The sequence below is a fragment of the Alternaria postmessia genome (genome assembly GCF_024291825.1).
Source record: "Alternaria postmessia strain BMP 2775 chromosome Unknown scaffold_13, whole genome shotgun sequence".
Classification (NCBI taxonomy): Eukaryota; Fungi; Ascomycota; class Dothideomycetes; order Pleosporales; family Pleosporaceae; genus Alternaria; species Alternaria postmessia.
Window position 1 is genome coordinate 96,451 of NW_026260086.1, and position 12,735 is coordinate 109,185.

A 12,735-nucleotide genomic window follows, 5' to 3' on the forward strand; every position below is an offset into this window, starting at 1 on the left:
AACGTGTTGTAGATTGGAGATCGAGAGATGCAGAGGGGCAGACAGTGATGCGCGCTACCAATAAGTCCGAATCCCGCAGCAGGCAGTCACCGCCTCATTCTTTGCATCAACACCTCTGCGCTCTTAGATTTGTTTTCGCATGGCCGTTCCTCCAACGGCCTCCAACGTCGTTGACGAACGCTGCAGGTTGATGGCAATGTCCGTGTCCCATCGACAACGGTACCTGCGCCATGGGTAGATCCGCTGGCGCTCCCTGCATCGTGCCGACGATCAGGGCTCGACCAGCGGAACCTGAGATACCCAAGTCGTACATGTCAGGAACACAGGAAGTTCTGAAATGTGCTGCTGGTACAGTTTGAAGTATTTGCCATGTCGGACTTCTTCTCGCATCTCCGTTGCAGGTCTCAACACCCTCACTCGGGGGACAACCGTGGCCCCTCCTCCTTCCGACGTCCGTACAACAGCCGGCACTTCGTCAACGACATTTGAAACGGGACTGCAGAGTCTACCGGGAGGTTTAGCTGTGTGTAGCTAAAACGACCAGAGCTTCGGGCGCGAAGGTGTAGAGCCGCAGGTCCCTGAAGCAGCTATTTTCGGTGTTCGTTTCTTCGGATCCCCGCCCGCGGCCGCCTACCGTGAAGACCATCGTTTGAGACCGAATAGCAAAGACGGTTATAAAGAGGTGGTATAACATGAGAAACATAATCAATATACCCAATTCATTCTCACGTTAGCATTTCAACAGCTTTAAGTTTCATACCTTGAAGTCTCCAATCTCGTTACACACTCATCTACACCCACCTAAATACCTACAGACTATCAAAATGGTCATCAACGTGCCCACTGCCTCTCTTGAGGGACAAGTCGCTCTCATCACTGGTGCCGGTCGCGGTATTGGAAGGGGCTGCGCCATCGAGCTCGGCAAGCGCGGTGCTTCCGTCATCGTCAACTACGTCTCATCCGAAGGCCCAGCAAACGAGGTCTGCGAAATCATCAAGGGCTTCAACAACGGAGCCAAAGCCATAGCCATCAAGGCCGATGTCAGCAAAGTCAGCGAGATCAACAGATTATTTGAGGAGGCGAAGAAGGCGTTCGGCAAGATCAACATCGTCATGAGCAACTCAGGAACTGAGAGTTGGGACGTAACGGAGGAGATCAGTGAGGAGAAGTACGATCACGTATTCAACCTGAACACACGAGCACAGTTCTTCGTCGGCCAAACCGCGTACAAGCACATTGAGGACAACGGCCGCATCATTCTGATGAGCTCCATCGCAGCTGGTCTCCTCGGTGTAAAGGACCACGCCCTTTACAATGCCTCTAAGATGGCTGTTATCGGTTTCATCAAGGCGTTTGCGACCGACTTCGGAAAGCGCGGTATCACCGTCAACGGTGTCGCACCTGGTGGAATCAAGTCAGACATGTTCACACAGAATGCATGGCATTACATCCCTGGCGGTTCGCCTGACTGGCCAGCGGAGAAGATCGAGACCCTTATGGCAAACCACTGCCCACTCGGACGGTGTGCGGTACCTGAGGATGTTGCCAGGGTCGTTGCGTTCCTCGCTTCAGAGGACGGCGGTTGGGTTAACGGCCAGGTCCTGACCATCTCTGGTGGCTCGTCGCAGTAAGCTGTTGAAAGCAGTGATGATTGGACGATGGTAGCATATGTTTTCTTGCAGCGTATCTTATAGAGACACTAGTTCAGAGCCAACGCTCGAACAAAACGAATAAATCATACTGAACTGCATTCCCGTGTGTCCCTTCTTGCGTATATGTATTACTTCGTAGGTGTCGATGTGTAGTTGTCGATGGCGAATGAGCGTATATGCGCGATCGATGGTAAGAGCACAATCTGCCAGGACTCTGACGTCATCAAACGCGACTGCGCAACGCTATCACGTGGCTCAACCTTCACATACCAACGACTTATACGATATTTATCAGTAAGACCCCTTGTCATCGTCTGACTGCAAATTGTGCGTCTGTCCGGGATGGTTCTTGCTTGAAACATATTTGAAGCCGACCATAATGACCTCCACCCCGCCTTGTTTTCGTTTCCCGTCGAACCTTGGTTTCATTACCTCAACCTAGTTGGAGCCATCATATTGTATGCCCGACTTCCAGAGAAACTCACGGTTCACAACAATTTGTCAATCGTGTCAAAACTGTACTTTGTAGCCATGTCAAGGTGTCTATAGTTACGCCAGCTAAACAACCTTCCATACATCAGTGCCGACGTGTGAGTATTACATCACGGCGAAACGACGAACATAAAGCAATTGTACGAGCTTCTCGAAACGCTACCCCAATGTCCAATATCTCAACCTCGTGAGCAAGCTGTCAAGACGCGGAGGTCTACTGTCATATTCTCTGAACCTTACGTGAGATTGACGTGACTGTAAAGGGGTCGTCTATTACTAGATGAATGTTGCTCCGCAAAGACGTCCTACACTGAATTTTAGTAGGTTTCACCCCAAGCTGTTCTTCACATCCTCAACGCTTTATCAAGACTCTGCGGCTACCCATTTCACAAAAATACCGATACTTACCTACCACAAACTCTGTAACCCAAGTACAGTCTATCAGAAGATCGAACGGCTTCGTTTACAACCTCACATTCTCGGCCCCCACACGGCGTAATGTACAACTTCTACAACGCCACATATACTCTCTGCGGACATACACTAATCGAACAAACACAACAGTTCGGGAGACATGTTCAGTCTGCAATGGTGGGTAGAGCCAGAAGATTGGATGACAAGGAGAGCGGAATGAAGGAAGAACAGGTATAGTCTAAGCTGTTTATTGGGTATATAAAGACGTGAATCGCGCTTATTTGCGAACAGCCTGCTGAGCATAAGCTCTGAGCAGATGTGTAAGAACTAGTATACAAAATTGATCATCCCTCGTTTGTTCATGCCATGAATACGCAGATCGCTAAACGCCTTGGTAATCAGAGTGATGGGTATGTAGAATCGTAACGCCGTGATAAGTCCTAAGCCTCAAACCGTAGGCTCGTCGGGTGTCTTGCCCGCGCCTTCACTCTCAGCCTCTGGACTCTCAGGCTCCAGCTTAATATCCTTTTCTGAGTATTTACTCGTGGCTTTGGTCGGGTCTGCCTCTTTGTTGGCAGCACCAACAACTTCCTCAATCATGGCGGCAAAGTCAACAGTCATACCGCCGACGTTCATCTTGAGCAACGTAGCGGCATCTGGTCCGTCATCTCCATCTACACTACCGCGCCTGGAGCCATTCTTCATGTCCAACATCATGGTTTCGTTGTCGAAGATGTTATCTCCACTCCATAATCCCACAGTAGACGTGTTTGGATCTTCGTAGAGGTCAAAACCAAGCCCCAGCGAGCCGTTCTTCGATGGCGAGCTGCTCGCAGGCATATCACTGGAAAGAAAGTCGTCAGGCAAAAACTCGCTAAATTGAGCATCAGTGCGACCGGGCGTGGTGAATGTAGGGAAGGCTGAAAAATCAATAGCCTGGGAAGGTGACGAGATTGGGTGGTCAGATAACAGCGCGTTGAGTTGACGGGTGAACGGTGTGTCGGGTGCAGCTGTTGCCGCACGTGTGGTACGAGGAGTCAGGATATTACGGGATGGCGTCGAAGGCGCATCTCCGTTCCCTGCACCTCGCCTCGGTGTCAGGGCAATGCGTTTGCGCGTGCTTGGAGTAGGGGTCTTCAAGGGGTCTTGGGCTATTTGGTCCTTCTTAGGTGTGCTCTTCGGCGTAGTCTTTGGCGGGGCAGAATCCTCGAAAAGATGGGCCAGGTCATCTGCCTCTGCAGTAGGAGGCGGGCAGTTCTCCTTGTCAGGGTTTTCTTGATCAACGGTAGCCACTTGCACCACAGGTTGCTCGAACCAATACGTTTGCTTTGTCACACATGGAATGCAGCCGTCGTGACCTATACCAGCGTTTTCGCAACGGCCACATGGTCGCTCACGGTCACAGCCTCTCTTGAGCTCCTTGCATCGTTGACAACGGGGCTTCTTAGGTGCGTCATCGTCAGGGAGGTACATTGGAGTGGCGATTGGCTCAGTGACAGGGGCAGGTGGTGGTTCAGCCAGAGTCTTGCGCCGACCTTGCTTCCTAGGTGAAGGAAAAAGCAGTCGCCTTGTAGGCTTCGGCGTAAGATCTTGGTCGATTTCGATGGGAGATGCCTTGCTTCCTCTTACTCCGACAGGGCTGGACTCAAGGGCTCGTTCCAGAGCAGCCTGTGCAGCTTCAGAATCAAGTCCACGCGCGCTAGGCGCAACAACTGGTGGTGCCATCGTCCCGTCATGAGTCCTATCGATAGATGAAGCACTCTGCTCTTGTTCAGCAGGCATGGCAGGTTCAGACTCAGGCAAGACAGCGTCAGACATGAGATCGTCACCACCGCTCATAGACTTAGAGCGTGCTACCTTCTGCTGCTTCTTTCGGTTTGCGAGGCGCGCAGCTCTATCCCACACCTTCTGCGGTCTCATCGAAAACTTCTTGATAAGCCAGAGTCCACATGGGTTGCACAAATTGAGCTCCTCGAACGCATCAGAGGACTTTGCAGCTACTATGTCCTTGTCTTCGCGCGTCAGGTTGTTCTTGAAGATGCGGTATTTTAGTTCGCCATCCTCAGATGTCGGTTCGATTACTTCATATGCGATAATGTCGGTGCCAGCTGAGTCAGTGGATAGCTCGATGTCTTTGGGCGAGCCTTTCTCCACACGTGTATAAGCTTTCCTCCATGTGACTGTGTCGATCTCTCCGCAGTTTACACAATGGGTTGGCATTTCGCCTTTCCGGATAGCCGCATCGAGTTTGTTCTTGATGATTCTTTTCCTCTTCGCACCTGATCCACTTCGGGGATACCCGTATTCTGACGGTGTAGGTGCATCAGACATGGGCTCAGCTCCAGACCATGTATGAGACCTGGGAAGTCCTCTTGGCTTGGACGACTTTGTTTGCTTCGGGGGAGGATTCGGGGTAGCGGAGCGACTGTAGACTGGTGCTTCGCTTTCCGCTGTGGGTGAAACCTGCGACACCATACCATCAGGCGAGCCAGCTGTCGACACTGTAGCTCGTGACTTTTGGAATGCGTCGGTAGTCTGATTGTCAAGATTGTTACTCTGTTGTGCCATCGAAAGCCTTGCGGTCAGATCGTTATCGTCATTCGTGTCTTGACCCTGGAAATATACCGAGCTGAAGATATCCTGGTCCATGGTATCAAAATCGAAGGCATGAGCAGTCCCCATGTCCATCTCGATGCTCTCAGTGACTGGCTGTGTAATAGACTTGCGGCATTGCTCTTGTAATGTTCCATCATGCCAAAGCTTGTCAAGCTCCATACTATTACCATCTCGGCTTGTTGGCATATCGCTAACGAAACCGGAGTCATTCGGGGGCAGTGTTGGGAGATTCGGGCTTGAACCATCGGGTGACGCGGTTCGATTCGGTCCAATAGGAGGCGACGAAGGCATTGGGGTATCTCCAGGGCTTCCATCTCTCTCGTCCGCCGACTCCAGTGCATTATCCGAGAAGGCACTAGACTCGTAAGGAGACATATACGGTCGTCCTCCATCCATAGATGCATATCTTAAAGTGCTTGGGGCTGGAGGGCGGCGTGATCCTCGTTGACCGAACTTCTCGCCAGGGCGAGGGGTTGGCGCACGGGGCACCATGTCTGAAGCAGCTCCTGAGGTGCTAAGAGCAGGTTTGAGGAGACGTACAGATGCTGCTGTGCTGGCCGTCACTCGCAGTGAATCGTTATGGGCGTTCAGCGGCGTGTTCCGAGGCCTCGTGGTTTGCGTGATTCGAGCCCTCTTCTTTGGGGGTCCGTCCTCCTGCTGCTCGATTACATAAGGATCGCTGAAGTGCAGTTGCTGAGGCGGCGGGGCGGCTTCACTCCGCACGGAGGCCCGTGACGTTGGTCGTGACGGAGGGTTGTACTGATAGTGGTGGAATGAGAGAGTACTCATAGCAGGGCTGGATGCCCTAGTCGGCTGAGACATGAAAGACATGTTGGACTGATCATAAAAGGAGTCATTCCGGGGTGGCTCCTGGGACGGGCTATGGCGTGTGAGCATCTGGTGGAATGGCTCAACACCACCAATGGAAGGTCGTGGCGAAGGCTGTGCAGGGTATGGGCTTGGTTGGGCCAAATGACCTAATGTTGGATTCTCTCTTAGAAAGTCGGACCAGGCGTTGTAGTCGAAACCTTCAGGCATCAGCTGACTGAGACTGTGATACCGCTCCATGTTCTCCACGTATTCCTTTTGCATGCATGTCGGAACAGGCACCAGCTTCAGTTTGACCTCTAGAGTCTCTTTGACCCCATTCGAAAAGATGCCAAGAATATTTTTGCACACGCGACCTGTGACCATGGTTTGGGAATCTTTGGCAGGGGCATTAGGAGTGGACGATGCTGAGGCAAGAATCCATGACAGCATGCCTTGGCCTACCAGCGGCGTTTCGTACTCGGAAAAATCGTAAGCGTATACGGTGAAATCATGACCTAGTTTGGCCACGAGCTCAGGACTGCAGTAGTGAGCACTGTTTCTTGCAACCAATAAGCAAGGGAGTCGACCCACCTTGCAGCTACAATAGCCTGAATGCAGGTCTTGAGTTCGATGACTCCCACTTCGGTAGTTTCGTCCAGCGATACGACAGGCACATTCAGCACGCTTGGCAGACGGGCCAGACAATTCGACTTGTTCTGATCGTCGAACGTGTAGAGTACCTTGACTGTAGTGCAGCTGTGTTAGAAGGAAACGTGATGAATGAGCAGATATGCTTGCCTCGCATTTGCCTGCGCGGGATTTCGTCCATGGTGCTATCCTCGGTGACGGACGGTGTGTGGGCGTGCTGTGAAGCACCGAGATCCGGCGTAGTACCAGATGGTGTCGACATGGCTACCTATTGAGTTGACAAAGGATAGGCTGGCCGTGTTGGAGAGGGGATGGGAAGGTTGTCGTGGATAGAAGGGTGGTGGTCAGTGTTATATCGCGATCGGTGGCTGGCGTGCGATCATCGCGAACGCGTTGCAGGTGAACTAAGAAGCGAGACTAAAAGCGACTGGAAGACGAATTGGCGGGGTAAATGGGTCGTTAAGTACTTTCGCATGCAGATACTTTCGAAACAGGCAGCAGCACGCGTAGAAGAAGGGAAGAAAAGGAACGTGGATGGCGTCGTTAATGATGTCGTGAGGTGAAAGTGAAGATGGACGCACGAGCTCGGAGGTTTGACGCTACCCGCGCCGCGCTAACGCGGGGAGGACAAAGACGCGTGACGCACCTTCCATGCCAAAGTTCCAGCCCCACAGACGACGCGTTGATTGGCTCGGCAACGGAAAAAGTGCAGCTCCAGCTCCCAGTTCTGCCAAGCTCGCTCACTTCATCGCCCTGCTTCATACCATCGCCGACCGATCCACCTCATCAAAGCGCGTTGCCGTGGTGTCCTCCTTTCTCACACTAGGTCAGTCAACCCGCCCTTGGTCTGTGCATATCTTTTGCCGGACCTCATCCTTGCGCGCTATTCCTCCGCGCAGTATATCAAAATTCGCAGGCAGAAGCTTGAGAGCTGCAAGTTGACTGTGATAGTTTCAAGCTTATTCCTCTTTGCCCTATATCCAAGCCGACAAAATGGTGGACGCAAAGATTCAGTACGTATCATTGCCAGACAGTTCACCGCTATATGAGCTAACATTGCGCAGAGAGCTTCTTTCCAAGCCCCGTTCTGAGTTGACGTATGTACGCCCTTGCACGTTCAGTTCCTATACATACTGACATTGCTGCCTAGCGAGTACGAAGTTGCCCAGGTCGAAGAACATGAGCTCACCACCGGTCCCCTCTCTATCCTCCAGACCGCCGTCCGCTCGCGCACACAAGTCCTAATCTCGTGCCGAAACAACCGCAAGATTCTCGCACGTGTGAAGGCTTTCGACCGTCATTGCAATATGGTTCTCGAGAACGCGAAAGAGATGTGGACTGAGACTCCCCGGTTAGCCAACGGCAGCTACGGAAGGAAGGTTAACAAGGATCGCTTCATCTCTAAGCTGTGCGTTCACATACCAATCATATATGCGCATTCGCTGATCCATCTAGGTTCCTACGAGGCGACTCGGTCATTCTTGTTTTGCTATCATAAGAGCTCGGATGTAGTGGGCATTTGGGACGGTAGCGCCAGATCGAGGCACGCGAAATGGAGTTTGGATGAATTAAAAGTTACATAACCGTCGCAACGGCGATGAACACCGAACGAATCAAACAACGATACCCAACTTCTACTTCTTCAATCCATCACTCAGGCCCAACAGAAGCTCCGCAAGGCCATGCGCGCCAGGGTCTGGCACCTCCTGGAATCCCTCGCCTCCAACATACACCGTTCGCCCCAAGCTCGCTTTCATACCTTTCGTCCCTTGAGCACCACCTTGTGCCGCTGCAGCCGCTTTTTCGATACTTTCCGTCTTGGATAATGTCTCAACGAACGGATAGAGCGCATCCATCAGTGTTCGGTCTCCTGGTTTGGCAGGAGTGTATTTGCCAAGTGCCTTGAGAGACGAGTCCAGGGCTTTGGCCCAGATTGCGGGTGTGACAGGCTGTGGTGACGAAGGCGCATTTTGTCGCAACCCATGGGCCAGCGCATTCAGGAAGATGGCATAGATTGCGCCTGACGTGCCGTCCATAGCCAGTTCCACCACTTGAATGATGTGATTCATGAGGATCAACAGATCATCCGTCTTATCTGCCGTTTCGAGCATCTTCAGAATTGCTGCTGGGTGTCAGCGCTAGGTAACAATGCACACGTGACGATAACTTACCTTCTGCGCCGCGCTTGAGTCCGATGCCGCAATCGCCGTCCCCCACTATAGTATCGTATCTGGTCACATCTGGTTCAGCCTCGATGAGCCTGTTCAATGCGACTGCCAATGTTGATTTGGCCTGAGCAAAGTTGACTGTCCAAGTTAGCACATACCCTGTGCAACGCGGCAGGTACTTACCCCTCAGGTCACTTGGCTGGACCTCTTCTTCGTCTACCTGCTCCTCGCTCTTTTTCGCTTCTTCTCGTCGTGCCCATGTGCTGCTACTAATTGCCGCTGACCAGCCACTCGCCTCTGCGGGTGCATCGAGCAGTTCAAGCATAGAAGCGTCAGCGACTCTTAGCAAGCTGACGCTGAAGCCCAGTCCGTTCAGACTGGTCATAAAGGTACCAGCCAGAATTCGCACTGGTTTGATCTTAAAGTTGTCCGCTAGTTGGTCGACGACTTCGTTCGTGATCCCACTGAGCTCGAGTGGACTGACACCTCCTAGGTTGTTGACTAGCAGCACCACATCGTCCTTGTCGGTGATCTTAGAGAAACTGCGATCCTGGTCCGCGACGTCCAAACAGTGCGATAACATCGTCTTCACAAGGCCAGGGAGATCGGTCGACTTGCGCTCAGAGCCGGCTTCGTTGTGAATGCCCATTCCAATCTCAACTAAGCCTTCCGCAAGCTCGTCTTCCTCTGCCTCTCGCCGACCTGGAACATGTACATGCGCCAAGGAAGATCCAATCGAGACGGTGTTGTCTGCGACGAGTTGTGCCATGTGCGTTACATCCTTGAGACTCGCTCTACAGTCATATTAGCGATCGTCAACCTGTAAGCCATAGAACTGGTATGGTTGCGCACCCTTTCGCAGCGAGCGCACCAGCAGTCTTCTGTACAAGTACTGTTCCCGCAATACCTCTTCGTCCAACCTTTCCTCCCTTTGCGCGCCCTACACCTGCATCGTCGCCGACCACCACCATGTCGACTTCAATACCTGCAGCGCGCGCCTTCTCGACTGCCATGCCGAAGTTCAACACATCGCCGGTGTAGTTCATTACTATCACGAGTACACCCTTGTCTTTCTGAATGCGATGCAAGATACATCTTCGCACCTGCTCTGCACTTGGAGATGCGAAGATTGTGCCTGCGACTGCTCCAGATAGTAGGCCAGCACCGACGAAAGACGCGAATGAGGGCTCATGACCGCTGCCGCCTCCAGAAACTATACTGACTTGTGATGCGCCATTCTTACGGTAGATGATTTTGTTGTTTATATCGCATTGCACCGAAGGGTTTGTTTGTGGGATGCTAAGAAGGGCAGTTTCGACGAGGTGTGTCGGGTCGTGAATGAAGTGTCTCGCTGCGTGTGTTAGGCTGATAATTCGTGTGTATGCAAGACAAGGATACTAACACGACATTGTGGCTGTTGTATGTTCAATTCAATGGAATGTGCCGAAAGTATGGAGAGATTGCACAAAGGGCAGATGGAAATTGAAGAGCATGACGAGGAACTAATCAATCCCTCAATACCCGACCCGACGACACGTAAATCATTTCGCCCAATCCTTCATGTCATTTGACATATGCCGTGTTGCTGTGGCCACACGGAAACGCGTCCGTGTTCCGTCTTGTTTCCAGGCATTTGGAGAGCCCCAGAGCTCTAAGTGGGGTTACGCATATGGCTGTGAGGGGTAGCTTGCGTCCAGTGGGGTCGCACCTTCCCCCGAACCCCGAGATGTCAGCAGAGGTGCCGGCTTCCTCTTCTGGGTGATGCCGGAACAGCTGCTCGATTTCCAACCGCTCCTTCAGCACGCATAATGACTACGAGAAGCCTCACTTGGTGCAAGATGGATTATGTTAAGGTTGTTGTATGGGAACATGCTTGCTTATTTCGCTATTGCTATCGGATGACCGGAGCGCTTACAGCACGTAGCCCGATCAACAACCTTGGGCACAAACAGCTTTCTCTGCCACTGCAAAGGTCGTGTCCTTGCAAAGACGTTTTCGTCAAAAGAAGATGTAAATGATGCAGCTTCGACTAACAATGGACATCATCTGTACCCTAGTCAAGCTGACGAGCGAGGACGCCTGCTCATCTTCGGGAACCATAATCGGAACTCACACAGAGTTCAGTCGATATGGCTTAGCTCTAGATGCTCTGGCATCACAAACCCCATCCGGGAGAAACTTGGAATAGGTGCATATCTAATAAACTCTGTCTTGCTGCCAACATCAAATTATAATCAGCAAACCCACAAACACGAACAGTGTCACAAGTCTTTAGATCCTTTAATTGTATCCAGACTAATTTTGAAACGCTTGGTTGTAGCGGTGAAGAGTGCATTTATGTGAAAGCTGAGAGGAGTTGGAGAGAGCTCAGATGGCAGCAAAGAAGCTACCCCGCCATCTGATTAGATTTTGATCTGCGCCCCCACCAAACGTCGCGTCGAGCTTCATCGACGCGATTGTTGTTTGCTCGTGCTTATTATCTACTCTCATCAAATCATTGTCTGAACCCACTAAAAGAGCTTCTTTTGCCAAAGAATATTGACTGAACTTGTGTCTGATTCGTCTTCCCGTCCCTAATTGAATATTGCAACAATGGCATATAACGGCATCGCTCATAAGTACTCCAAACGCCTCATCGCATTCGAGCACAACCCTCGCCCACTATCCAGCGCAGCGCCAAACACTTTGCTCTGGGTCGGAGGCCTAACAGATGGCCTCCTCACCGTTCCGTACCCCTCCGCCATCGCCAGTAAACTTCCATCTGACTGGGTCATATCCGAAGTCCTCATCTCCTCGTCCTACAAAGGCTGGGGTACTGGTAGCCTCGCTCGCGATGCGCGTGAGCTCGGCGAATGCGTGTCCTACTTTAGGAAGCTACGGCCAGAGACGAAGGTTGTAATCATGGGCCACTCAACGGGATGTCAAGATATCATGGAATATCTGCTTGGGAAGGGACACGAGGGGAGGGAGCCATTGGACGGGGTCATACTGCAGGGCGGTGTCAGTGATCGAGAGGCATGGGAGGACTACTATAAAGAAGGGGAGAAAAGGAAAGAGCTGGAAGAAGCGATTAGGAAATCTAAGGAGTTGATCGATATGGGCAAAGCCAAGGAGATCTTGTCGCCCGAGAGCAACGCTGTATTCAAGGATATGGGGGGACCACTCAACGCATACCGGGCATACTCCCTCCTCGCAAAGGGTGGAGATGACGACTACTTCTCGAGCGACCTTTCCGACGAACACTTTGCGACAACGTTTGGCAAAATCCCGAAGAGCACGCCAGTATGCTTCCTGCTAGGATCCAAAGACCCGTATGTGCCTGCAAAAATCGACAGAGCAGCATTGCTTCAGCGCTGGACAAGGATAATTCGCGAAGGCGGCGGGGTTGTAGATGACGAAGATGGTGGCGTGATTCCAGGGGCACACCACAATCTTGACGATGACCCTGAAGAAGTAGTCCAGGATCTTGTCAAAAGGGTATGCGGTTTTGTTACCGGGCTGGACAAGGACACAAGCCCCAAGTGGAAGAAGGCTGGGTCTCACCTTTGATTCCACTGCGATCACTGCATGGTAATATAGTATTGAACAATGCTTCAATGCGCATCCATCCTTGGATTTGTGATCTGGTACCGCAATCACGCTCCTGTCACAACCATAGGACGATAGAGTGCGCAACGCGCCATCGCAACAGATGACAACCCTCCACGTGTGGTGCGGTCCTGTCATCGAGACTCGTGTTGAGCTGACATGCGATCCGGAGAGTGGACATTGTCTAACTCAGACTGTGTGAATGTTTGTTGGCCAGGATAAAGACATATACAGACGACGAATATAGGGCTATAGACTTCTTCAGTACGATGTATTATCGCGTGCTCTAAGCATCGCCATGCCCCTCGGCTACTCAATACTCAACGATAGCTTTTGGTGTCCCATAA

At 51.8% G+C, this 12,735-nt stretch overlaps 5 protein-coding genes across 5 annotated transcripts; 3 read left to right on the forward strand and 2 right to left on the reverse strand.

Moving 5' to 3' along the window:
• Positions 1-824: 824 nt before the first annotated feature.
• Positions 825-1,631, forward strand: J4E82_003089 (uncharacterized protein; the record flags this gene model as incomplete). Its single annotated transcript, XM_051729379.1, has 1 exon — positions 825-1,631. One exon carries the CDS (start codon positions 825-827, stop codon positions 1,629-1,631), a length of 807 nt encoding a protein of 268 aa, XP_051590763.1.
• Positions 1,632-3,005: 1,374 nt separating this feature from the next.
• J4E82_003090 (uncharacterized protein) lies at positions 3,006-6,894 on the reverse strand (the record flags this gene model as incomplete). The annotated part of the gene is made up of 3 exons (XM_051729380.1): positions 3,006-6,522; positions 6,576-6,729; positions 6,783-6,894. 3 exons carry the CDS (start codon positions 6,892-6,894, stop codon positions 3,006-3,008), a joined length of 3,783 nt encoding a protein of 1,260 aa, XP_051590764.1.
• A 731-nt stretch (positions 6,895-7,625) lies between these two features.
• SMD2 (mRNA splicing protein) lies at positions 7,626-8,130 on the forward strand (the record flags this gene model as incomplete). The annotated part of the gene is made up of 4 exons (XM_051729381.1): positions 7,626-7,645; positions 7,697-7,729; positions 7,783-8,040; positions 8,088-8,130. 4 exons carry the CDS (start codon positions 7,626-7,628, stop codon positions 8,128-8,130), a joined length of 354 nt encoding a protein of 117 aa, XP_051590765.1.
• Positions 8,131-8,266: 136 nt separating this feature from the next.
• On the reverse strand, positions 8,267-10,209 carry J4E82_003092 (uncharacterized protein; the record flags this gene model as incomplete). Its single annotated transcript, XM_051729382.1, has 5 exons — positions 8,267-8,754; positions 8,804-8,938; positions 8,984-9,594; positions 9,653-10,151; positions 10,203-10,209. The coding sequence occupies 5 exons, from the start codon at positions 10,207-10,209 to the stop codon at positions 8,267-8,269; spliced, it is 1,740 nt and encodes a 579-aa protein (XP_051590766.1).
• Positions 10,210-11,392: 1,183 nt separating this feature from the next.
• J4E82_003093 (uncharacterized protein) lies at positions 11,393-12,349 on the forward strand (the record flags this gene model as incomplete). Its single annotated transcript, XM_051729383.1, has 1 exon — positions 11,393-12,349. One exon carries the CDS (start codon positions 11,393-11,395, stop codon positions 12,347-12,349), a length of 957 nt encoding a protein of 318 aa, XP_051590767.1.
• Between the last annotated feature and the right edge of the window lie 386 nt (positions 12,350-12,735).